Genomic DNA, 27,822 nt, shown 5'->3' with positions numbered 1-27,822 from the left:
CTATTTAGCTCGGTGACGTTGGGTGCATCACTTAACCTCTCTGATTCTTCACCTGTGAAATGTGGCTAATAAGTACTTCCCTTATGGGTTGAAATAGGGATTGAATGAGTTCATGTATTGAGACTGTTTAGAATAGTGTCTGGCACGTGCCCTGTGTGTTTATTCCTCTACAGAACCTCCAGGTTCCAGGTACAGCTTAGATGTAAGGAAAAGAAAAACAAAAATTTGAAGCTTGTCTGTGGTGCTAATTGTAGAGAACTGTTACATGTGCTCAGAAAATGTAATGTGATGCTCTAAAAAGAGAAGGAAGCAGAAAACCATTTAATGGAGGAGGAACATGGGCTTTTGGCCTTGAATTTTCTTGTCAAGCATAGTTGTGCTTATCAGCTTTCAGTTGTCATCTAGAATTGTGAGTCAAAATGGGCTTTTTTATTTGTTGTCTATTTCTTTATGACATCTTTACTTGGTATTAAAATGTAATGGCCTGTCTCAAATCAGGTGAAAAAGCAGAGGAGGATAAAATACAAAGAAACACATTCAATGAGACTCTTGCTTTTCTCCTCTTCCTCTTTATGCTATAAAATGTTTTCAGAAAACCTGAGAGATAAATATCAGATAAATGCTGCAGCATCCTCATTTACCCACACAGCGTTTATCGCTCATCCACCAAGTCAAATTACCTTTCTCTAAGAGCAGTATTCGGTAAGAGAATCCAAGAGAAGTAAAAGTGAAAGAAAAATACTTCAATAAATCAGTTCTCATGATTTACTTTTTGTCTCTATATTCCCTGGCCTTTCTCTCCTTTATCTGTTATCCCAAAGTCACATTTCCAGCCCTGTTTCCAAACCAAACCCCATGCTTGGACCAGTCTTTCTCGAGGCCAATTTTTTCTCTTCCTCTCATTATTTGAACAACTCCTGAGAATTCATCTCCTTGAAGAAAAACATTTAATAGCAAATTCCCCATCATAAATTACCATGACCCTCACATACCTGTGTACCAGCCACTCACTGGATCCCCGGGCTACAAAAGTTATGATTCAGCCTTTTGTCCTGAGTGAGCTCATGGTCTTACATGGTAGGAAAGGCATGCAGAAGGAGGTTGACCTTGCCTTTCTCTGCCATACACTCATATTCATTTCCTTGATGCTCTCACTTCCCCACTAGACTGCAACCTTCTCAAGGACAAGGATTTTATTTGTTTTGTTGACCATTGTGTAATTAGTACCTTAAGGGAGTGTCCTCAGTAAACATTTGATGAACAAATGAAAACAAATAAAATACAATATAGAATGATCAGTAAATTGATGTGCTTGCAAAATAAAGAGTAGCACAAAGGAAGGAGTAACTGAATGCTTTTGGGGACAGAAGTGCAGTTGGAGGGGTAGGGAGACTTTTTGGAGGAGGTGACTTCTGAGCTGAATGTTGGGGATAATGCCTACATTTATATGCCTTTGCATGATGTCCAGCTTTTAGGAAGTGCCCAAGGAGTTTGCTGAGTTGATAAACTTTATAATTTATGAAGGAGTCATAGATACAGTGTCTCTAATACTCTACCATTTTTTGCAATCCTAACAAGAGGAAACATGGCAATTTCATGCTGGATTATGTAGCTCTGGAAGCTCTGCTACCTAGAAAACCTCTTAGTAGGGTATAAGCACCTACTGGAAAGCTGTGTGTTTATGTGTGTTTGTACACACACACATACACACACATACCTGCACATGCACCCTTGACAAAGTAGACTGGCTGGGGCAGTTGCTGGGAGACAAATCAATCTTAAGTGTGTGCTTTAGAGGAAAGATCCCATTCACGAAAGAACATGGAAAAGGTAAGGATAGAAATGATTTCCAGAGACTGGCCTCTCACCTCACCTGTGAGCCAGACCACAGCTCATTACCTAACTCCTATATCCACCACCCAAGCCAGTTTTATATCTTAAAATTTCTGAAAATCCATTGATTATGCCATGGGAGAGGCTAAGGTAGAAGGGAAGAGGAGAGAAAAACAAAATGAATTTTTAGTTGAATTTATATAATGACCTTACTGAGAAAAAACAAGATATGAGACCTAGACTTGCTGTAAGTTTGTTTTTAGGTTTCTTAATTTTGTTTAGCTCCAGCTCCTTCCTGACGTGAATGATGTTGATGCTGAAAACCAAAACTACTCATACCTGTGAGCCTACTCTCCTGGTGTGATCTCTGGCTCCCTCAGGCTGTTCCAGACACACCCTGTCTATGACTGATTGAAGACATCTGCATCTGAGCAACACCAAATTATAACAAAAATTAGATCCATCACCTCCAATTAATTCTCCACTTGTGTTTTTAATATATGTGTGCAGCTTCATCATACACAACAAAGAAACATTCTTCAACAATGCCACAAGAAGTAGAATCGTGCATCACATTTTACAAAGAATAAAATATGAAGAAGGAAAAAATAAGATTGGTAAGTAGTATATTAGTATAACAAACTACATTTGGCATTTGGGAATTACAGACTTCTTCCCTTGGTTTTATTAAGCTTGTATCAATTCTAGCAATGCTTGTCACTTATAAAACCCCTAACTAATCCTTTGATGAATAATTCACAGTGTAAAATCTTCATCGCATCCTTAAATATCTTCTTTAAATAGCATGTCGTCTCATTTGTCTAAGATCATGGAGAAATTCTCTCATTTTAGAAAATGTTGTGTGCCAGGCACTGAACTAGATTTTGGGGAGATAAGCATAATTCTGTTCTGGAGCTTGTGTTCAAGAAATTAAAAGCAGACAATAAACAAATAAGTAAATACAATAACTAACATAAAGAAATTAAACTGGGCCTGGCGCGGTGGCTCACGCCTGTAATCCCAGCACTTTGGGAGGCCGAGGCGGGTGGATCACAAGGTCAGGAGATCGAGACCACAGTGAAACCCCGTCTCTATTAAAAATACAAAAAAGTAGCCGGGCACGGTGGCGGGCACCTGTAGTCCCAGTTACTCAGGAGGCTGAGGCAGGAGAATGGCTTGAACCCAGGAGGCGGAGCTTGCAATGAGCCAAGATTGCGCCACTGCACTCCAGCCTGGGGCACAGAGCGAGACTCTGTCTCAAAAAAAAAAAAAAAAAAAAAAAGAAAAAGAAATTAAACTGGATGATGATACAGAAATAGGCTGGTAAAAGGTAGGAGTTAGTTCAGGCTGAGATTTGATGATGAGGGCAAGCATCTCTGAGAAGCTGAAATTTGAACTGAGACCTGAATGCTGGGAAACCAGTGTGGGAAGATGGAGGGGTAGGGTGTTCCATGCAGAGGGATCTGTAAGCACGGAGATGAGCTGTCCCACATAAGCAGCTTCTTCAGTCATCTTCTCCATTGAATAGCCTCCACCATATATATTTTAGGCATTTTTATGAGAATGTGTCCATATTATATTACACATTTAATAATCTGCCTTATTAAACAGATTATTATATATCAGGAAGGGTTGGGTGGCTTTGTTCTTATCTCTTTTTCTAGCAAGTTTTTTATCAGTAGTTTTAATAATGACCTATATCAGTCAGGGCCTAATCAGGAGATAAAAGCACAAGTAAATTGAACAGAGAAAGTTTTATATAAGTAATTAACTATGACAGGGGATTCGAGTAATGGAGGGTTGGCTAGTCAAGGGTAAGAATAACTCTAAAGAATAGAGAAGTAGCAGATATTAGGAGCAGCTACCACCCCTGAGAAGAATCCTTCCTACAGTGCTAAGCTGCACATCCTGCTGGAAGAGGTACAGCCATGGCAGTGCAGTTTGCTGGGGGCTCTAGAAATCTGCCCTCTGGAGTACTAGGGGAAGCTGCCTGGAGTGGCTCCAGGGAAGTCATTCTTTGGGAGTTGCTACATCAGCCGCACTACTCTGTGAAGCCTCCTGAGAGGATACTGAAAATCTGCCTTTGGGGAGTACCATGTGTTTCCAGCCACCACACACTGCAGGAGCTGGGCACTATAGAAGTATGTGCCGCAGAAGCCTGCTGAGGTATCATACTGGTATCAGGAAGAGAAACCCCTTCCTCCTCCAGTGTCCCTCCCAGTGCCTTTTGCTAGCAAAGCTTAACGTTGAATCAGCTGACAAAGGAGAAATAGTTACAAAGTCCAGCTCCGTTATTGCAAAGCAGGCAATGAAGTTGCATTTGGAGCTGAGGGGAAATAAGTTAATATCTGGTGCATAGCCCAGATGACCTGTTCATCAAGCTTTCAGGTAGGGTGAAACCAGAAGATTGCATTAAATGACAAGACTCAGTAGCTGGCACTCAGCCAAATCCAGCAAGGTGACATTTAATAATTTTGCACTGACCATTTCTAATGTGTATTTTCTTTTTCTTTCAATCTTTTAAAAAATATTTACTAATTCAATGAAAATGTTATTTAAACATGCATTTCGTTATTAATGAGATTGAGATTTTTTCACATTTTTATTTTATTCATATACATTTGTTTGAATAGAAAAGGAAGTACATAGAATATTACATTAATATAACTAAAAAATTTAAAAAATAATTTTTAATGTAAAGTCTTACAGTCAAATTCAGCAAAACAACTACCTTGGTACAGTGTGGGAGAAATGTTGCTCAACATCATAAGAGGAACAGATTTGGGAGTTGAGCTGAATGCAAGCTCGGTGTGAGTCACTAGCATAATGAAACTGCCAAAAAAAAAAAAAAAAAAACCCCGCCTACTTTGATCCCAAGCTGCATACGTTAAAATATAACAAGGAGAAATAGATAGCTTCCTAGTCCAGATCTGATTACAAATGGAATATTATGTTTTGTGAGAGTCAATGTATGGGGGTATGGTGAAGTCGAACCTGATTTAGGTCTTTCTTCACTTTGATGGATTGTAGTTAAACTCATTCCCATTTCTCTGCATTAGTCATCCATCCTTGAGACACATTCCTTCAGTAAAGTCTTCCGTGACCATTCCAGCTTGAATGAATTCTTCCCTCTTCTGAATTCCTGTGGCAACTATTTTTGGAGTCTGTTTGATAGTTAGTCATATACAACTCTTCTTTTGTTGTCTTGAATTACATTCAATGACATTATGAAAATCTACCACATAAAGAGAACCACTCATAACATTTGCATACTGAATAATTTAAATGTTACCTTGGTTACTTTTTTATCTTAATTTCTTATTCATTCATACAGCTTTTAGAAACAAACTTAGGGTGTGCTATGCATCCTTTTTATCGTACTTTTTTCAGTTAACATCGTACCATAAGCGTACTAGAAAGTAAGTGAGTGAAAGTGAAGTTATTATTGCAGTAGCAGTTCTGAATCATTTCATAAAATGCAAATAACTCCAAATGGCATCTTCACTAATAATGGTATTATTTGCAATACACCTCATGACTCTTTTTTTTTTTTCTGAGATGGAGTCTCGCACTGTCACCCAGGCTGGAGCGCAATGGCGGGATCTCGGCTCACTGCAACCTCTGCCTCCCAGGTTCAAGTGATTCTCCCGCCTTAGCCTCCCGAGTAACTGGGATTACAGGTGCCTGCCACCACACCTGACTGATTTTTGTTATTTTTAGTTGAGACGAGATTTCACTATGTTGGCCAGACTGATCTTGAACTCCTGATCTCGTGATCCGCCTGCCTTGGCCTCCCAAAACGACTCTTTATAAGACACTAGTGTATTGAGAATCTGCAGCTGAATGCTGCTCATCTAGATAATAAGATCCTTAACTGTAAATAAGCTACCTTATTTATCTTTATATCATCACTGCCTAGCACAGTGCCTGGCAGACAGTAGGAGTTCAATAAAGTCATGCTGAATGGAAATTGTGCCTAATTTTGCATATCAAAATGTGTGCTGCTTTTATAAGCAAAAGAAGGACAGAGACAGTGATTTTTTAATGTTCTGAAGAAGCACAGGAAGTGTAGTATTTTGCTAGTCAGAAAGGGTCTTTATAAAATTTCTTTCATTTGATGAAATAAGGAGTTTTCTATTCAAAGACCTCCATGTTTTGAAAATTGGTAATAGGCCTCACACCTGGAATCCCAGAAATTTGGGAGGCTGAGGCAGGAGGATTTCTTGAGCCCAAAAGTCTGAAACCAGCCTGAGCATAATCCTCTCTACAAAAGATACAAAAAATTACCCAGGTGTGGTGGTGAGTACCTGTAGTCCCAGCTATCAGGAGACTGAGATGGGGGATTACTTGAGCCTGGGAGGTCAAGGCTGCAATAAGCTGAGACTGTGCCACTGCCCTCCAGCCTGGGCAACAGAGTGGGAGTCTGCCACAACAAAGAAAAGGAAAAGAAAGAATAAAAGAAAATTGGTAATGATGAACTGGAATCATATCTAATTAGAAATAACCAATCAGAGAGTAAGTTATTAACCCACAACCAAGCATTATGCTGAAAAACATGGAGTAAAGCTACAAATGGTCTGTAGATTCAATATTTCATTGTCATCTTTGGTTTTGTAAATAAAAGAAACAACATGTTAGAAGAAATTTTAATTTCTTGATGGAACTAATGTTTATCCAGTATTATTTTCTGCCTGAAACTCTTTCTGAAAGTGGCATCTTGCACAAGCCAACGTCGATTCGAAATAATGTGAAAATACTGATTTGTAAATATGATTCATAAGGATATTTTAGTGGAATGTAAACTGCCACTATGTAAGTTTTTCAACTTCACTCTGAATTTATTACAACTGTAAAAATCAAACCTGGTAAAACCCACTTTCAAAATAAAGCAGTATAATAGCTCAACAAAGATTTATTTAACAATATGGGTGCCTACAATAAATCTTGAAATTGATTCATATTTTTGAATTTGGTGCTTAGAGGAGAAATTAGTAAAGTGAAAAATACTTCAAATATTGCTACTTTCTCACTTTGCAGGACTTTGATAAATTATGATAAACTTATAAAAGTTATCATCCGAGGCCAGGCACGGTGGCTTATGCCTGTAATCCCAGCACTGTGGGAGGCCAAGGCAGGTGGATCACTTGAGGTCAGGAGTTTGAGATCAGCCTGACCAATGTGGTAAAACTCCATCTCTACTAAAAATAGAAAAATTAGCTGAGCATGGTGGCATGCACCTGTAATCCCAGCTACTTGGGAAGCTGAGGCATGAGAATTGCTTGAACCCTGGAGGCAGAGGTTGCAGTGAGCCGAGATCGTACCACTGCACTCCAGCCTGGGCAACAGAGTGAGACTCTGTCTCAAAAAAAAAAAAAAGTTATCATGCGAGTCTCTTATTAGGTCCCTGTGAATCCTATTTTTTCTAATATCTGGGATGTTTGAAAGTTATTGATGAGATATGTGGAATTCTCAATAGAGACTCCAGAGAATCAAAGCTTTCTATGTAATCATTCATTACAAAGGTATTTATTGGGGCCTCTGATATGTTAGACAAACTATAAGGCCTTGTGATATTTGTATTTCAAATGCTTTTCTTGGATATTTAGTATTAATGTCGAGCATCTTAAAACATATTAATGTGTTACTATGATTAAAATCATCCACATATTGATTGATCCTCCATCAATGAAAAGTGAATCAGTGCATGTGCCATTTTCCAGTTAGGCTAAACTTCTAGATTCTGGTAAGGATCTAAAGCATAGGTAGCATTCCTCTCAAGCCACTTGAGAAACATCATTATGATCATCTTCTTTGAGGTGCATTTTAGGAAGTAGCATAATTCCTGATCTGAAAGGAGCTTTAAAGATCAACACGTTAAACTTCCACTTCTGGCCAAGATGGAGCGACAGGCACAAGATTTACTCTCCCATGGGAAACAATCACAAAAGAAAAAACAGACAAAATGTATGAAACAACTATTTTCAAGACACCAAATATTTGGGCGACCCAAAACAAGGACCTCTGAGAGACAGAAAACAAATGAAATGAGCCCTGCTGGGCCCCATCTTACCATCTTGACATAGTTTCTAGACAACACCATGAAAAGCGAGAATGTAGGCAGACCTGAAAGACTCTAAGTTGAGAAGTTGTTGCTAGAAGTTGGAAAACAAAGGCAACTAGAGTTCACAGAAAGAAGTACCAGAAAGCAAAGAACTGCACAGAGCTCGAACCTCGAAGATCTGCAGAGGTCTCCCTCAAGTATTCAGCAAGTGCTGATCAATGCATACATGTCAGGAGAATACCCAAGGCCAGAGAAAGAATCATCCAAAAGAATTTCCAGCAAGACTGGAACACCTCATAATTCACAGAGCAATGAGGAGAATACTCAGAAAAGTCTTTCCTCCTGGAAACAGAGAAAATTTAGCAAGTAAAGTTTAACAATGTATAACAAGGATAATACATCATGACCAAGTAGGATTTATCCTGGACTACAAGGTTGGCTTAGTATATGAAAATCAATCAATATAATTCACCATAGTAGCAAACTAAAAAAGAAAAACCATATGATCATATTTATGAACATGGGAAAAGCATTTCACAAAGTTCAACATCCATTACAGATAAAAACTCAGCAAACTACTAATAGAAATTATCTTCCTCAACCTCATAAAATACCTCTATGAAATGATTGTAGTTCAAATTACACTTAATGATAAAAGACGGAATGTTTTCCTCCTAAGATAATGAATGGGACAAGTGTGTTTGCACTTACCACTTGTATTCATTTTACTATCCGGTGGAATAATATAAAAAGAGTTAAAACTGTCCTTATAATCAGACGACATGATCATCTATAAAGAAACTCACAATGGAATCTATAAAAAGGAACTAATAAGTGAATGTAGCTAGGTTGCAAAAAATGAGATTGATATAAAAACTCAACTGTATATCTGTCAATCTGCAACAAACAGTGAGAAATTGAGATTTTAAAAACCAAATCACTTATAATTAGCCCCCAAATATGAAATACTAAATACTTAAGGATAAATCAAACAAAAGATACGTAAGAATTGTACACTGAAAACTACAAAACATTGCTGAGATAAATTTAAGAAGACCTAATAAATGGAAAGATATACCATGTTTATTAGTCAGAAGACTCAATATTGTTAAGACGTCAGTCTTAACAAATTGATCTGTAGATTCAGTGCAATCCAGTCAAACTCCCGGAGGGTGTTTTATGTGTGCATATGTGAAAATTGACAAATGAATTAAAAAATTTATAGGGATGTGAAAGGACCTAGAATAGCCAAAACAACTCTGAAAAAGAACAAAAAGTCAAGTCTTTGACTTGAGACAAAGGGTCAAAGTCAATTCAATGGGTAAAGAATTGACTTTTCAACGTGTGATACGGAAACAATTCAAACCCATGTGCAAAAAATGAATTTGGGAAAACTCATATACAAAAGTTAACTCAAATGGATTATTTGAGTTCAAAGTGTAAAATTTAAAACCATAAAAATTTTAGGAGAAAATAGAAAATCTTTGTTATCTTGGGTTAGTCAAGGATTTCTTAAATGACAGTAAAAGCACAATTCATAAAAGAAGAAAAAAATGGATAACCTAGACTTCAAAATTAAAACTTCCCTTTTCAAATGATGTTTTCAAGAGAATGAAAAGAAGGATGGGGCCAAGATGGCTGACTAGAAACAGAACTGATCAGAGGTTTCCATCAAAAAGAACCATCATTAGTGTGTGAATCCTTCATTGGCAACCAAGGTATCCAGGTTCTCTCATCAGAACTGACTAGGTGGCTGAACTTGATCCACAGAGGGGAAGGAAGAGCAGTGTGGTGCAGCGGCCCACCTGAGAGCCACACGGGGCAGGGGAGCCCCCATCCCCCAGCCAAGGGAGGCAGTGAGTGAGTGTGCTACTCAGCGGGGGAAACTGTGCTTTATTCCACGGAACTGTGCAACCCATGAATTGGAAGATCCCACTCAGCCACCCACGCCACTGGGACCTAGAATGCCAACCCTGGAGCCGCAAAGATTCTCAACAGCCTCTCAGCTGGAATCTGCCTAACCTTGCTGAGCTCCTGGAAGGAGGGGTGACCAGCACCACAGCTGCTGCTGCCTAAGCCATTTGAGCTCCTTGGGGGAGGGGCAGCAGCCAGCACTGGGACTCATAACTGCCTAATACACTAAGCTGTCTGTGTGGGGAAAGGGTGGCAGCCATCTCTATAGCTCCAGGACATGCTTTTCCCCTGCTAGAACCAGGGAGGCTGGATGGCTTGCTCCCCGAGTGGTCCGCCACAGCTCAACACACTGGCTGTGGCAGACTGCAACCAGAGTGCCTCTTCAGGCCTGACCCTGACATATCCTTCCTCACTTCACGTAGGGTGGGGCTTCCCTACAGGAACTCCAACAACTCCAGCCAGAGGCTCAGGGACAGAACCTGGATCTCCCTGGGCGTGAGCCCGTAGCAAGAGGAGTGGCCACAGTCTCTGCAGACCAGCAGACTTAGCCAAGATTGCCCCCCAGCAAGGCACACTGCCTCCACCAAGGGACAGTCAAAATGTTTCGTTAAATGGGTCCCATTTCCCTTGCCACCAAAATGGGTGAGACCTTCCAACAGGGTTGTCAGACACCCTGTACAGGAGTGATCCTACTGGCATCAGGTTGGAGCCCCCCAGGTCAGAGATCCCAGAAGAAGGAGCAGGCACCCATCTTTGCTGTTCTCCGGCCTCCTTGAGTGACATCTCCAAGTGCAGGAGTGAACCAGATAAATAGGCTATAAAGTGAACCCCTGGCAAACCACAGCAGCCCTACAGAGGAGGGACCTGACCAGTGAAAGAAAACAAACAGAAAGCAACAACAACAGCACCAATAACAAAAGAAGTCCTCACAAAAACCCCATCTAATAGTCAGCAGCCTCCAAGATCAAAACTAGACAAACTTACAAAGATGAGAAAGAATCAATGAAAATACGCTGAAAACCCAAAAGGACAGAGTTCCTCTTCCCCTCCAAGTGATTGCAATGACTCTCTGGCAAGGGCACAGAACTGGATGGAAGATGAGACAGACAAACTGACAGAAGTACGCTTCAGAACATGGGTAATAAAAAACTCTACTGAGCTAAAGGAGCACGTTCTAACCCAATGCAAAGAAGCTAAGAACCTTGAAAAAAAGGTTACAGGAACTGCTAACTAGAGAGAGTTTAGAGAGGAACATAAATGACCTGATGGAGCTGAAAAACACAGTACAAGAACTTTGTGAAGCATACGCAAGTATCAATGGCTGAACTGACCAAGAGGAAGAAAGGATATCAGAGTTTGAAGACCACCTCACTGAAATAAAGCATGCACACAAGATTAGAGAAAAAAGAATAAAAAGGAACAAACAAAACCTCCAAGAAATATGGGACTTCATAAGAAGACCAAACCTACGATTAACTGGAGTACCACCTGAAGCAGACATCAAGAATGGAAACGAACTGGAAAACAAACTTCAGGATATTATCCAGGAGAACTTCCCTAACCTAACAGGCCAACATGCAAATCCAGGAAATACAGAGAACACCACTAAGGTACTCCACAAGATCAACCCCAAGAAACATAATCATCAGATTTTCCAAGGCCAAAATTAAGGAAAACATGTTAAGGGCAGCCAGAGAGAAAGGTCAGGTCACCTACAAAGAAAAGCCCATCAGACTAACAGTGGACCTCTCAGCAGAAACTCTACAGGCCAGAAGAGATTGGGAGCCAGTATTCAACATTCTTAAAGAAAATAATTTTCAACCCAGAATTTTATATCCAGCCAAACTAAGTGTCATAAGTGAAGAAGAAATAAAATCCTTTCCAGAAAAGCAAATGCTGAGGGTTTGTTACCCCCACGCTGGCCTTGCAAGAACTCCTGAAAGAAGCACTAAATATGCAAAGGAAAAACTGGTACTAGCCACTGCAAAAATACACCAAAATATAAAGACCAATGACACTATGAAGAAACTGCATCAACTAGTGTGCAAAATAACCAGGTAGTGTCATGATGACAGGATCGAGTTCACACATAACAATACTAAGCCTAAATGTAAATGGGCAAAATGCCCCAATTAAAAGACACAAACTGGGAAATTGGATAAAGAGTCAAGACCCTTTGGTGTGCTGTATTCAGGAGCCCCATCTCAAGTACAAAGACCCACATAGGCTCAAAATAAAGGATGGAGGAAATTTTACCAAGCAAATGGAAAGCAAAAAAAAAAAAAAAAAAAAGCAGGGGTTGCAAACCTCATCTCTGACAAAACAGACTTTAAACCAATGAAGTTCAAAAAAGACAGAAGATAATTAAATAATGGTAAAGAGAACAATTCAACAAGAAGAACTAACTATTGGCTGGGCACGGTGGCTCACACCTATAATCCCAGCACTTCGGGAGGATGAGGCAGGTGAATCACGAGGTCAGGAAATCAAGACCATCCTGGCCAACATGGTGAAACCCCATCTCTACTAAAAATACAAAAATTAGCTAGGCATGATGGCACGTGCCTGTAATCCCAGCTACTCGGGAGACTGAGGCAGGAGAATTGCTTGAACCTGGGAGACAGAGATTGCAGTGAGCCTAGATCATGCCACTGAACTCCAGCCTGGCGAAAGAGCAAGTCTCCATCTCAAAACAAAACAAAACAAAACAAAAAAGAGTTAACTATCTAAACTTATATGCACCCAATACAGGAGCACCCAGATTCATAAAACAAGTTCTTAGAGACCTACAAAGAGACTTAGACTCCCATACAATAATAGTGGGAGACTTTAACACCCCACTGTCAATATTAGACAGATCAACCAGGCAGAAAATTAACAAGGATATTCAGGACTTGAACTCAGCTCTGGATCAAGTGGACCTAATAGACATCTACAGAACTCTCCACCCCAAATCAATATAATATACATTCTCAGTGCTACATGGCACTTATTTTAAAATTGACCACATAATTGGAAGTAAAACACTCCTCAGCAAATGCAAAAAAAACCTGAAATCATAACAAACAGTCTTTCAGACTACAGTGCAATCAAATTAGAACTCAGGATTAAGAAACTCATTTAAAACCACACAATTACATGGAAATTGAATAGTTCGCTCCTAAATGACTCCTGGGTAAATAATGAAATTAAGGCAGAAATAAAGAAGTTCTTTGAAACCAATGAGAACAAAGAGACAACATACTGGAATCTCTGGGACACAACTAAAGCAGTTTTAAGAGGGGAATTTATAGCACTAAATTGCCCACATCAGAAAGCTAGAAAGATCTCAAACTGATACACTAACATCACAATTAAAAGAGCTAAAGAGGCAAGAGCAAACTAATCCAAAAGCTAGCAGAAGACAAGAAACAACTAAGATCAGAACAGAATTGAAGGACATAGAGACACAAAAACCTTCCAAAACCAGGAACTGGTTTTTTTGAAAAAAATAACAAATACTGCTAGCTAGACTAATAAAGAAGAAAAGAGAGAGGAATCCCATAAAAAATGATAAAGGGGAGATCAAAACTGACCTCACAGAAATACAAACTACCAACACCTCTATGCAAATAAACTAGAAAATCTAGAAGAAATGGATAAATTCCTGGACACATACACCCCCCCAAGACTCAGCCAGGAAGAAGTTGAATCCCCGAATAGACCAATAATAAGTTATGAAATTGAGGCAGTAATTAATAGCCTACCCACCAAAAATAGCCCAGGACCAGATGGATTCACAGCCGAATTCTATCAGAGGTATAAAGAGAAGCTGGTACCATTCCTTCTGAAGCTATTCCAATCAATAGAAAAAGAGGGACTCCTCCCTAACTCATTTTATGAGGGCAGATCATCCTGATACCAAAGCCTGGCAGAGACACAACAAAAAATAGAAAATTTCAGGCCAATATCCCTGATGAATACCAATGTGAAAATCCTCAGTAAAATATTGGCAAACCGAATCCAGCAGCACATCAAAAAGCTTATCCACCACGATCAAGTCAACTTCATACCTGGGATGCAAGGCTGGTTCAACATACATAAATCAATAAATGTAATCCCTCACATAAAGAGAACGAAACACAAAAACCACATGATTATCTCAATAGATGCAGAAAAGGCCATCAATAAAAATTCAACATCCCTTCATGTTAAAAACTCCCAATAAACTAGGTGTTGATTGAACATATCTCAAAATAATAAAAACTATTTATGACAAACCCACAGCCAATAGTATATTGAACAGGCAAAAGCTGGAAGCATTCCCTTTGAAAACTAGTACAAGAAAAGGATGCCCTCTCTCACCACTCTTACTCATCATAGTATTGGAAGTTCTGGCCAGGACAATCAGGCAAGAGAAAGAAAGAAAACGTATTCAAATAGGAAGAGAGGAAGTCAAACTGTCTCTGTTTGCAGATGACATGATTGTATATATAGAAAAGCCCATGATTTCAGCCAAAAATGTCCTTAAGCTGACAAGCAACTTCAGCAAAGTCTCAGGATACAAAATCAATGTGAAAAAATCACAGGCATTCCTTTACATCAACAGTAGACAAGCAGAGACCCAAATCATGAATGAATTCCCATTCACAATCACTACAAAGAGAATATAATACCTAGGAATACAGCTAACAAGGGATGTGAAAGGCCTCTTCAAGGAGAACTACAAACCACTGCTCAGGGAAATCAGAGAGGACACAAACAAATGGAAAAACATTCCATCTTCATGGACAGGAAAAATCAATATTGTAAAAATGTTCATACTGCCCAAAGTAATTTATAGATTCAGCGCTATTCCCAGCAAACTACCATTGACATTCTTCACGTAATTAGAAAAAGCTACTTTAAATTTCATATGGAATAAAAGAAGACCCCATACAGCCAAGACAATCGTAACCAAAATGAACAAACCTGACTTCAAACTATACTACAAGGCTACAGTAACCAAAAGAGCATGATAATGGTACCAAAACAGGCACATAGACCAATGGAACAGAACAGAGACCTCAGAAATAACACCACATATCTACAACCATCTGATCGTCAACAAAAGTAACAAAAATAAGCAACGGGGAAAGGATCTCCTATTCAATAAATGGTGTTGGGAAAACGGGGTAGCCATATATAGAAAACTGAAACTGGACCACTTGCTTATGTCTTATACAAAAATTAACTCAAGATGGATTAAAGACTTAAATGTAAAACCCCAAACCATAAAAACCCTAGAAGAAAACCTAGGCAATACCATTCAGGACATAGGCAAAGTCTTCATGACGAAAACGCCAAAAGCAATTGCAAACAAAGCCAAAATTGACAAATGTGATCTAATTAAACTAAAGAGCTTCTGCACAGCAAAAGAAACTATCATCAGAGTGAACAGGCAAGCTACAGAGTGGGAGAAAATTTTTGCAATCTACCTATCTGGCAAAAGTCAAATATCCAGAATTTACAAACAACTTAAACAAATTTACAAGAAAAAACAGCCCCATGAAAAAGTGGGCAAAGGATATAAACAGAGACTTCTCAAAAGAAGACATACATGCGGCCAACAAACATATGAAAAAAGCTCAACATCACTGATTATTAGAGAAATGCAAATCAAAACCATAATGAGATACCATCTAATGCCAGTCAGAATGCTGAAAAAGTCAAGAAACAATAGATGCTGGTGAGGCTGTGGAGAAATGGGAACACTTTTACACTGTTGTTGGGAGTGTAAATTACTTCAACCATTGTGGAAGACAGTGTGGGGATTCCTCAAGTATCCAGAACCAGAAATACCATTTGACCCAGCAATCCCATTACTGGGTATATACCTAAAGGGATATAAATCATTCTACTATAAAGACACATGCACACAAATGTTTACTGCAGCACTATTCACAATAGCAAAGTCACAGAACCTACTCAAATGCCCATCAATGATAGACTGGATAAAGAAAATGGAGTACGTATACACTGTGGAATATTATGCACCCATAAAAGGGAATGAGATTATGTCCTATACAGGGACATTTTTGAAGCTAGAAGCCATCATCCTCAGCAAACCAAGACAGGAACAGAAAACCAAACATTGCATGCCCTCACTCATAAGCAGGAATTGAACAATGAGAACCTATGGACACAGGGATGGGAACAACACACAATAGGGCCTACTGGGGAGTAGGGGCAGTAAGGGGATGGAAGTTAGAGGACAGGTCAATAGGATCAGCAAACCACCATGGCACATGTATACCTATGTAACAAACCTGCACATTCTGCACATGTATCCCAAAACTTACATAAATAAATAAAATAAAATAAAAGAGAATGAAAAGAGAAGCCACACATTAGGAGAAAAAAGTTTTCAAAAAATATGGCTGGTAAAGAACATCCACATCTTGCCTCTAGAATACATAAAGAACACTCAAAACTCAGTGAATTCAAAAATCTTATTGAGCATAAGATTTGAACAGACATTTCACAAGAGAAGATATGCAGATGGCAAATAGCACACAAGATTATTTTAAATATTCATTTAAAAATGAGAATTAAACACAATGAGCTATCACAACACACGCATGAGAGTGGCTAAAATTAAAAAGACTGACCATACCATGTGGAGAACCTTGAACCTTCATACGCTGCTGATGGAAATGTAAAATTGTACAGCCACTTAAGAAAACAGTGTGGCAGTTTTTCAGAAAGTTAAATGTTTATCTACTATATGATCTAGTGGAATCACTTCTGGGTATTTACTAAGAAAGTTAAAGCATATATTCATGCCAAGTTTTGTATATGGATATTCATAACAGCTTAATTTGTAATAGCCCCCAAACTATAAAGGACCCAAATGTCTATCATCAGGAGAATAGATAAACAAATTATTCCATGTGATGGAATACTACTCAGCAATAAAAAGAAATGTGCTACTGATATGTGCAACAACATGAATGAATCTCAAATTATGTTGAGTGATGAAAAAATGTTATATGATTCCATTTATATAAAACTCTGGAAATTTCAGAATAATTGATAGCAACAGAAAGCAGATCAGTGTTTGCCCTGGCGATAGTACAGGGAAGGTGGCTGATTAGAACGTGGCATGATAAAACTTCGGAGGCAATGGATATATTTGGTATCTTGGTTGTACTTATGGTCTCATAAGTATACACTTATGTCGAAACATCTAATTAAACAACTTACGCTGTCTGTTGTATGATTGTTGTACCTCCATAAAGCTGTTTTTAAAAAGATCTGCATATCCATTACCTGTCCCTTCCCATTTTATGGATGAGGGAATTGAGTCCTGAGGACAAGAGAACTTTTCCAAAGTCATACCACTAGTCCATACCAAAGTCATACCACTAGATTTTAGTTTGTTACTAAAATCAGAGGCATTAGGTTTGTCCATAATGAAGCTTCTGAATGAAAATAGAAGAGCTCCTGGTGTAATTCTAGGGAGCTGAAGGCCATTATCCTAAGTGAATTAATGCAAGAATAGAAAAACCAAACACCGCATGTTCTCACTTATGAATGGGAGCTAAACATTGAGTGCACATGGACAAAGAAGGGAACAGTAGACACTGGGGCCTACTTGAGGATGGAGGGTGAGAGGAGGATGAGGGTTAGTGAACTACCTGTCAGTACTATGCTTATTACCTGGGTGACATAATAATTACACCAAAGCCCTGCAACACACAATTTACCTGTGTAACAAACCTGCACGTGTACTCCCTGAACCTAAAATAAAAGTTGGAAAGAAAAAAAAAATTTTAATTAACATGGGCAGAGAACCTGAATAGACATTTTTCCATATAAAACACACAAATGGTCAACAGGTATATGAAAAGGTGCTCAATATCACTAATCATCAGAGATATGCAAATCAAAACCACAGTGAGGTACCATCTCACACCCATTAGAATGGCTCTTATCAAAAAGTGGTAAGTATTGGCAAGTGTGTGGAGAAAAGGGAACAGTTGTGCGCTGTTAGTAGGAGTGTACCTTGCTTCAGCTGTTATGGAAAACAATATGGAGGTTCTTAAATTAAAAATGAGCTACCATGTGATACAGCAATGCTACTTCTGGGTACATATCCCAAGCAATTGAAATCAGTATCTTGAAGAGATATCTGCACATCCATGTTCGTTGCAGCATTATTTACAATAGCCAAGATATGAAAACAACTCAAGTGTCCCCTGACGGAAGAATGGATAAAGAAATTGTGGTACGTATATACAATGGAATATTGTTCAACCATAAAAAAGAAAATCCTGCCATTTTCACCATGGATGAACTTGGAAGGCATCATGCTAGGTGAAATAAACCAGACACAGAAAGACAAATACTGCATGATGTTACTTATATGTAGAATCTTAAAAAGCCAAACTCTTAGAAGCAGAGAGTAGAATAGTGGTTGCCAGGCCCTGGGGATGGGGAACATGGGGAGGTGTTGATCAAAGGGTACAAAGTTTCATTTATAAAATGAATGAGTTCTGGGGATCTAATGTACAGCACTGGTGGAAATAGATGTGTTAATTAATGTGATTGTGGTAATCGTTACATAATGTATATGCATATCAAGTCATCACATTATACACTTTGAATATATTCAGTCTTTAGTTGACAGTTAAATATTTTAATTTTTTTAAATGAATTTCCCAGCCCTCGATCCCAATTTCATGGTAGCAAAACTTTTCTTCTAACTCTTGGTGCCCCTAAGAGGGTTGATAGCCTAGATTGTTTTCTCCAAAAAGCACCACGCTTACATTTGTTTTGAACATTGTGAATATTCAAACTCTGTATTAATTCAAATGGACTCATTTGCTGTTTTAGGTCTGAATCGCTTGCTTACCAATGGCTCCTATGAAGCTGCATTTCCCCTGCATGAGGTATTGTGCTGTCTTTAATTCTTATCTTTCTTTCAGTTGTTTGTTACTAAAATCAGCTTCTAGGGATAGTCAGTAATTGAATGTGTCGACATTTGTTCAGAGTGAATTTAATTTGTTCAATGGGTAATTAGGGAGGGTCTACTTCAATTGTTACATCTCTTCCTCAGCATAGATTTATTTCTATATATCTTTTTATGTAATTGTGAGCATACTTAAGAGTCATTCAGCATGAATTCATAGGAATGGCTTAGAGACTTTAAGTCATAAAATTAAAAAGGCATTGAAAATTTGCATGAGGCATCAAATCCACAAGGAGAATGTTCTTGAAATATATAGTCTTTGCAACAAATAAATGTATAGCTATTCCTTAAAAGAGTGGGAGGAAGCCATCTTGAAAAGTCTCTGGTAACCAAAGGGTGACAAATAAAAATTAATAATGTTGTACTCATCATTGCTCACCTAAGATGTATAAATGCTGTGACTCTATTTCCTACATAGTCTCCATCATATAAATTACTTTTGCAAGTGTAACTGATTACCCCAGCTCTGCTTTCCACAATAGATCTTGAATTATTTAACCCAGAATTCCCCAAACCTGGGTTTTTAGAAACATAATCCCTCATGATTGTGGAGAGATTATTGTCATTTTCATGGTGTTACACCCCTACTGTGGTCACTGTATGACACAGAGAATACAAAGACAAATGTCATAGCCTGTGTCCTCTGGGACCTCACAAAGTAGCCAATGTGCAGCAACGGTTAGTTAATCTTCAGTACAGCCTTCTGCTGGAAACAGTGGTAATAATTTGTCAATAGACTTTGGAAGACAGTTCCAACTCTCCGTAAATGGCAAGTCTTTCCAAAACAGACTTTTTTTTTTTTTTTTTTTTGGCTTATAGTGGTTCTTCTCTTAATTTTAAACACCAAGAGGGTACAAAGGATGAGGTAGAATTTTCAGAACCTTATTTATTAAGAAAACCAGAAGCTGCCATCTGAGACCCTGTTTACAGACTGCCAGGAAACATGTTTGGAATGCTCCATTTACTATGACAGAAGCAAACATTTTGACACAAAGGTTTGCTAGAGCCATATGCAGGTGTTTCTGAACTCTAAAGACATACTGTTCCCCCAAACATCATGTGGCTTCATCATGTGATTATTAGTTGGCATTGCCCAGAAAAGGGTTTTGTGAGAACTGCATCCTCCCTGCTCCCAGCCCCAGCTCATGGTACGGGCAGTGTCTGAGAGATGGTAAGTGGCAGAAGCGTCTGTGCACGGAGTGGGTGGGTGGCCTTCGGGGGTGTCTAAGGAGATGCAGCTACAAAGCCCCACAGAGTGACTCGTGCCTTTCACAGTGACTTTCCTATCTCAGTAAAGTCCTGTATTCTATGAGAAGTTCCAAATCGGTAATAGCAGCAGCAATCATTGCATCATTGCTTTTCTGACTTCTTACTCTCAGTTTAACTTGATTATATTATTTAACCTCAGAGGCAAAAGGCAGGAAGGTCAGATAGTGCTGCCCTTGTTTCACATTAAAGGTTTAGGTAGAGGTTTAGAGAAGGGTGAAACCTCGTTAAGTCACACAATGAGTTGGTGGTTGATCTGAGACTCACCTGAGTTTCTTTATTCCCAGCCTTATGTTCTTTCCATTAAGAAAGGACTTCTTATCAGGCGTGGTGGCTCAGGCCTGTAACCCCAGCACTTTGGGAGGTCGAGGTGGAAGTATTGCTTGAGTCCAGGAGTTCGAGACCAGCCTGGGCAATACAGTGAGACATTGTCTCTACCAAAAATAAATAAATAAATAAATAATAAAGGGCTTATCCACTTAATGTGAATAATTAATTTGCCTCCAGAAAGTACCTTTTCTCTTTGTGAAACTATCATTGCCACAAACTAACCTCAGAAAAACATGCACCTCTCTGGCCCTTTGTCTCCTCATTTCTTCAATGAGGAGGTTGAATTAAATTTGAATTACAAGAATTCTGAAATGACTTCCAGCTTTTACATTCTAGAATTTTCTTGTCAGTAACATTGTGACAAGGTTACAACTATGGCTATGTACCAACTATCCTATCTTGAAAGAAGTAGGAAGAGAGGCCAGGCACAGAGGCTCACACCTGTAATCCCAGCACTTTGGGAGGCCGAGGGGGGCAGATTGCTTGAGTCTAGGAATTTGAGTCTAGCCTGGGCAGTATGGCAAAACCCCATCTCTACAAAAAATACAAAAGTTAGCCACGCATGGTGGCACATGCCTATAGTGCCAGCTACTCGGGAGGCTGAAGTGGGAGGATCACTTGAGCCTGGGAGCCAGAGGTTGTAGTGAGCTGAGATTGCGCCACTGCACTCCAGCCTGGGTGACAGAGTGAAGCCCCGTCTCAAAAAAAAAAAAAAAAAAGAAGCAGGGAAGAGAACTAATAAGTCCTGGGCATGGCCCCTGGGCCAGACACTTTATTCATTCAAACCACATAAGAAACCAAATGGGACAAATATTATTAGTTCCACTATGAATTAGGAAATCAAAGCTCAGAGCATTTAGGGAACTTGTCCAAGGTCTTCTAGATAAAAAGTAGCAGAACTGAATTTGAACTCAGTTCAAACCTTCCTGATTACAGCAAGCACATGCATTTTACTAGATATAAGTAGCAGCGAGACAATGTCCAGAATAACTCATGAAATCACCTGCCCTTTATTAGAGAAGATTCATTTCTTTCTCATACCACTCCTATCACAACACCTGCTGTAATACACTTGTGTTACCAAGAGCATTTCCTTGTGACTTTTGTGAGTACTACCTCACTGGCAGTGGTGTTTTTATCCCAGGGAAGTTATAGAAGTAAAAACTCCATTCGAACCCATGGAGCAGAAAACCACCGACATCTACTCTATGAGTGCTGGGCCTCCTGGGGCGTGTGGTATAAATACCAACCTTTGGATCTTGTGAGGTGAGTTTTTCATCAGCTGCAAATATAAAGCTTGCACAGAATGATTAGGGCAGACTCTCAGCTGGGACAAGGTCTCAATGAAGCAAAAAAAGCCTGAAGTATACAGCTCTCACTCATATCTGGCTTCTTCACAAGAGGGAAACTCATCTGACTATATCAGCTGTTCTTGGTAAACCTACCATCCCTCTGATGAGGATGGAGTTTCCCCCAAAAAGAGTCTAAGAGAGGGACCTAGGAATGGGGATGTGAGATCAGCCAGGCCTGTCACAAGACTTCATAAGGAGCGAGTCACCCATGTGAGTCTTATTGACAAACTATCTTGTACAAAGGTAACACTGCTTACATATATTACTGACAAAGTAAAATATTTATTACTGTTATGCAAATAGGGCATATGGAGTACTGTCATTCCAATAAATTTCAGGCTTAGTTTTCATTTAAAACTAATAACCTTTAAAGATTGCTTTAATCTGCTGGTCAAACAGTATATCAGCTTTTAACCTATGATAACTGTGAAGTGGAAATGTGTGGGTTTTTTTATTATTATACTTTAAGTTCTGGATTACATGTGCAGAACGTGCAGTTTTGTTACATAGGTATACATGTGCCATGGTGGTTTGCTGCACCCATCAACCCGTCACCTACATTAGACATTTCTCCTAATGTTATCCCTCCCCTAGCCCCCCACCTCCCACAGGCCCCAGTGTGTGATGTTCCCCTCCCTGTGTCCATGTGTTCTCATTGTTCAACTCCCACTTACGAGTGAGAACATGTGGTGTTTGGTTTTCTAATCTTATGATAGTTTGCTGAGAATGATGGTTTCCAGTTTCATCCACGTCCCTGCAAAGGACATGAACTCATCCTTTTTTATGGCTGCATAGTATTCCATGGTGTATATGTGTGTAAATATATGTGCGTGTGTGTGTGTGTGTGTGTGTGTGTGTATTTTAACCGTCTATATCTGCCCAACCTTCTGCCTTGGCAGCATTATTCTCTGACATCTCATTATTTAGAGGCTGGTTATTAAGATTGGGTAATAACAACCCACACTTCCTGGATTCCTTATTGAGGAGAAAGTCATGTCTCATTTCCTAAACTAGCTAGATGTGTTGTTTCACTTAAATACCGGGGCCATAAAACAAATGAGCCCAGAGGGAGGAAAAACAAAAGACAATGCACTTTATATTTGCGCCCTTATCACCAAGTGTTTACTCTCAGTGTTCCAAGGGCATTAATGAATTGTGATCCATTCCTTGTGTGGGTAACAAATAATCCAGATAATCTGAGTGAATGGAAAACATTTTCTGAGATGAGATCATTTTCCTTTGGTCAGACTCAGCAGATGATAAACAGTGGGGGAAAAAGCAAAAGTAAATTCTCTTCCCAGCCTCAGTGGCATGTTACAGGATTACATTGATTAGAAATTACAGATAATTGCTGTAGGCAATGTATTTCCCATTCATGACAGTGTTTTGATTAAGATTTTGCAGTTGCGGTTAGTCAATTAACTGTCTCTTGTGTTTCTAGTACTGTGCTAAGTACTATTGGCAAAGCCAAACAGACGCCAAATGGTCTCTGGCTCTGAAAACCTCAGTTTTCCTTAGCAACACAGGCCCCACATACTTGAAACATCAAGAAAAGAAAATACAAGGCCATGCATAATTAGGTAAAATGTGTGACAGAGGCCATAAGTTTTACAGTCATTCAGAAAAATGGCAAGAACGGATGTGATGTGGCAGCACCCCTGTGGAAGTCTCTGGAGAGCTGAGCCCTGAAGAACAGTGGCATTTATGTTGGGCAAATAAAGGATGATGAAAAGTACAACCAAGCCTTGAGTAGAATGAAGTTGTGGAGCATCTAGGGAATGTCATCTTTTAAAAAGTTCCCATCCTATAGGTTTTACTTCCACCATATCTCTTGAATCGGGCCCCACCTCAGCATCTCCACTGCCTTCACTTGTTACTTGGACTATGACAGTTGTGTGCCTAGTTGGTCTCCCTTTGCCCACTCTGGCCCCTTCCAGTCCATTCTGTCTTCTCAGAATAAGCTTGTATACAACCATGTTATTTTATGGAAGGGCTAATTCTAGTTCTGATATAGAGTAGTAGTAGAAGAAATGTAAGCCTAGATCCTAGATTTGATTGGATGTTCTATTATCTTGGCTTACTTTGCTTGCAGTTTACCAGTAAGGCCACTAGAAAGTAAGATGACGACACAGAGTTTCATAATGCTTAACTTTACACGCTGCACTGTAATTTGCAAGGCTGTTGTGTTTTTAACAGGCGGTACTTTGGAGAGAAGATTGGGTTGTATTTTGCCTGGTTGGGCTGGTACACTGGCATGCTCTTCCCAGCTGCCTTCATTGGATTGTTTGTCTTTTTGTATGGCGTCACCACTCTGGATCACTGCCAAGTCAGGTACGGGGAGCTCTTGGGGGAGCTTGCCTTTGTTTAGTACTTAGAGGTGGCTGTTTGCACTTTGGGGGTGTTCACAGATTGTGGAGACATTTAGCTTTTCACCCAAACTTCCTACCCTCTCATGGAAAGACTCAAAGTTTCAGTTCACTAGGACCTCTCCATCCATTGTCCTTGCTGCCATGGTCTTCAGATAACCATGGAAGTAAAAGGCACCTTTTCAGACATACAAGCCACTGTATGTCCACGGAACAAGCCATTTTCATTCACTGGCTGTAAGTGCTCTCTTTTTTAACTTTTTCACTTTTTTTCTCAGCTGATACTGCAAAATAGTGATCTAACAATTCTCTCTTCCGAATTCTGTGTTTTTACAACTTGAGCCGGAAAGACATCTCACCAGCTTGCTAGTACCTTGGGAGTGGTTCAGTGTTGATGATCATTACCTTGGTTGTCTCACCAGAATATAGGTCAAGGTACTCACAGAGATCTTGTTGCAAGGCTGGACAATGATCTTAAATTGTCAATGTGCCTTTCAAATGTGATTGCAAAAATAAAAGTGAGTGATTAAGCCTCCCACCTATGAAAATATTTTACTTTCTGGTGAAATTGTTAATGTGTTAATTAAATATAGTTTTCCCCCAGGATAGGGCTGGAATCTCTAGTCATTTATGTTTTGTTTTCCTTATTAGTTTTAACTTATCATACACATAGAGGTCAAGATAAGTATCTTTATATATCTTCTTACTCCCTTAATTCAGTATGAAATTGCTTCAGACCTTTGAAAAGTGAAAGACATTTCTATAATTTGGGATATAACCATCAATGTTTGGCTTCATGTATTTTCCTGAGTCTAACTTATTAATATGTAAAAATAAGGAACAGCCTCATAAGTAGGTTTACCAAAGTATTTAAATGTGCAAGAACTTGTTTACGTTAATAACAGATAAAGCTAAGGTGCTTCTAAGGGCAAAAATTTAATCTACTGGATCTTGTTTACTAGTTAAACATTCTGGTGAAGTTAGAAAAAAATGTTCTATGTCATCAAAAGCAGTTCTTCCTGTTCTCTTTTCCAGTAAAGAAGTCTGCCAAGCTACAGATATCATCATGTGTCCTGTGTGTGATAAATACTGTCCATTCATGAGGCTGTCAGACAGCTGTGTATACGCCAAGGTAATTTCAAACTGTAGCATTTTAGATGGATTGAATTTAACATATGCCTTCCTCAGGGGTGGTAGGTAACTCTATTCTGTCATTTCCAGTCTTTGATTTTCAAGCGAATGTTGTAGGACAGTCTTATCTCCATCATTCAGTATTCTAATTCAGGTATCTTTGTTAAATGTCCGTGTATTTGGAAGGCATGGCTCTAGACATCATCCATTGGAGCTGCAGCATGGCACAGTGTGAGGAGCACAGTGCTGGAGTCAGAGAAAGTTAGGTCCAAATGTTCACTCTGCTCTTTACCATTTCTTTGTCTGGGAACAAGATATTTCTTTGAGTCTCAGTTTTCTCATCTGCAAAATGGAGACCGTGATGCTTGTTTCACATGGAGTTAAGGTGTATACTGAGCATAGTGCTTGGTAAATAGACCTCAGTAAATGACAGCTATCATCATTTGCCTCCTGTTAATCATCATTATTATCAAAATGACCTCCATTCAAGGCTAGCTCAGCCACTTACCTCTTTAGCCCTGCACATGTGCCCCTTTCTAAGAAAGTCTTCTCTCATAGAAAGCTCAGTCTTCTGAGCTTTCTTGTCTCTAAAATGCAGGAAATGTGTGTCCTCTCTGTCTTACCCTAATGGCGTGACACGAGGACTAAAGAAGAGAATATATGTGAGAGTGTTTTGAGGAAAAAAAAAATACATGGCACCACTATTTCTATTATGTGTTATTGCATACCTCTTTCTCGTGATATGCCTTACTTTATTTCTTAGACATGTTTCTCACATTCCTAGAGTTTTTTGATACTTAGGTGATGGTGTCCCTAACACAAAACAATAGCTGAAATTTGGGTTTGTGAAGCCTTTTCCAAGATCCACTGCCTTTTGGCTTGCCCAGATTCAGATATAAATGGCACTGGCAGATTTTATCCAGCTTGTGTAATCACTGAAGCCTGGATCTGTCTAACTACTCTCTTGGCATTGCAGAGTTTTGTTCATTTTAAACGAGAGAACATTTGATAGGCAACCCAGGATCCCGCCTATCTATAATGTCTTTAGTACTGCAGGTGGCCAGTCTGTGTGGGAGGAGCCCAGACAGCAGCAGTGAGCTGTGGTTTTAGAAAGATTTGAGCTCTTATGTTGCAAGGGACAAAAAAAGCACAGAATGCTCTCCCTATCTTTATGAAACACTCAGATAGACCTGAGTGGATGAGGATAAATTTAACAGAGTGACTTTAGGATATAGAGATTTGGTGAAGATCAAGAGCTTTGTCCATAATGTAATTTTGTTTATAGGTCAGATATAAGTGTGAATAACTCAGGTTTTAAAATTCTGCTTCTGGGGAACCCCAAAAGTGGAAGCCTAGTTTTTTTTCTTATGTGGAAAGATATGCTTGAGTAAAATTATCTTTTTAGGAGATCGTTAATAATTCTTTTAAGGAATCATCATGAATAGTTTATGAGTGCTCAGATTTTATAGGGGCTTATTTTGGCAGTTATTCTCCCTAACTTAAGACCTAGAACAATAATAATTATAATAGTTACAGCTATGATAATAGCTAGACAATCTACATTGATTATTTCTAATTCTCTCAGTAACTTCAAGATACGTATTATTATTTCCATTTTATTCAGAGACTCAAAGAGGTAAAAATTACTCATGCATGGTCATGCATGTCCAGCAATAAGTAGCTGGGCCTTGGTTTATTGCACTGCAAAATATGCCTTCTTTACCACTGTGCCCTACTAAGCCACAAGATGTTTAGATTCTGAATTTAACATTTGGCCTTGACTAGTAACTTAGTAAAATGAAAGATAACAAGCCTTAGAATGACAGAATTGGAGTTATACAGGGTTTCCTTTAGAAATGTTTATTGGAGATGTCAGAGTGTTTTCATGGGACTGTGGATACACAGAAATATTAGATCAGATTGGAGCTAGGATCCAGTCCAATCAGCGGCTGTTCTGCTGATAGGGATGCTGTATCCTTGACTTTTGTGTTTGCAAGAATCAGAAACCCAACTCCAACTGGCTTAGGTAGAAAGCTATATAACGGCACATTTTGCTAGAACAGATCCTGGGGTGGCTCACACTGTGGGATCATGAGGGCCTCACAGCCTGGAACTGGTTCTTCAGGGCCCCTGGTGTCCCTGCCCACGTGATCATTCTGTAGACCAGTTCTCTGTACAACAGAAAAGACGGCTACCAGCTGCCTTGGCTCCAGGCTTACGTCTTCTTTCCCTTGTCTCCTTAAGCAAATTTTTGTGCTTATTTTAAACTCCTGGTCTGCTGCTACACTATGTCTGTGGGAATCTTCTTTGGAGGGGAGGGGTTGTTGTCTTCCCCATATATTTCATTATTTTGGCCTGTGGGTACTTGTCCTCTGGAGGCGTCAGCCACTTTGAGTAAGGGTCAGAGGCCAAGGTCAAGTTTGTCAGTCCTGGTGAGTTACAGAGAGGACAGCGTGCCCCAGGCACAACTGTGTGCTACCACTCTCTCAGGGGACTTTTCTGGTTAGTTTCATTTTAAAACCTGCTTAGAACAAAGCAGAATTGGGTGTTGGCACTTCCCTTGATTATAATCTGCCA

At 39.3% G+C, this 27,822-nt stretch overlaps 1 protein-coding gene across 8 annotated transcripts in view; it reads left to right on the top strand.

The window, feature by feature from the left end:
• LOC105493844 (anoctamin 4) overlaps window positions 1–27,822 on the top strand; it is a 380,690-nt gene that overhangs the window by 279,913 nt on the left and 72,955 nt on the right. For 7 of the 8 annotated variants that reach the window (XM_011761778.2, XM_011761784.3, XM_071071253.1 and 4 more), the window contains 5 exons: window positions 2,344–2,450; window positions 18,665–18,720; window positions 21,541–21,662; window positions 23,945–24,079; window positions 25,150–25,246. In XM_011761778.2, coding sequence (XP_011760080.2) covers window positions 2,344–2,450; window positions 18,665–18,720; window positions 21,541–21,662; window positions 23,945–24,079; window positions 25,150–25,246 — 517 coding nt within the window. The remainder of the gene's footprint in view (window positions 1–2,343; window positions 2,451–18,664; window positions 18,721–21,540; window positions 21,663–23,944; window positions 24,080–25,149; window positions 25,247–27,822) is intronic. The other variant, XM_071071254.1, reaches the window with a different exon arrangement.

Source organism: Macaca nemestrina, chromosome 10, assembly GCF_043159975.1.
Source record: "Macaca nemestrina isolate mMacNem1 chromosome 10, mMacNem.hap1, whole genome shotgun sequence".
Lineage (NCBI taxonomy): Eukaryota > Metazoa > Chordata > Mammalia > Primates > Cercopithecidae > Macaca > Macaca nemestrina.
This window is presented reverse-complemented; position numbering and strand designations above follow the sequence as displayed.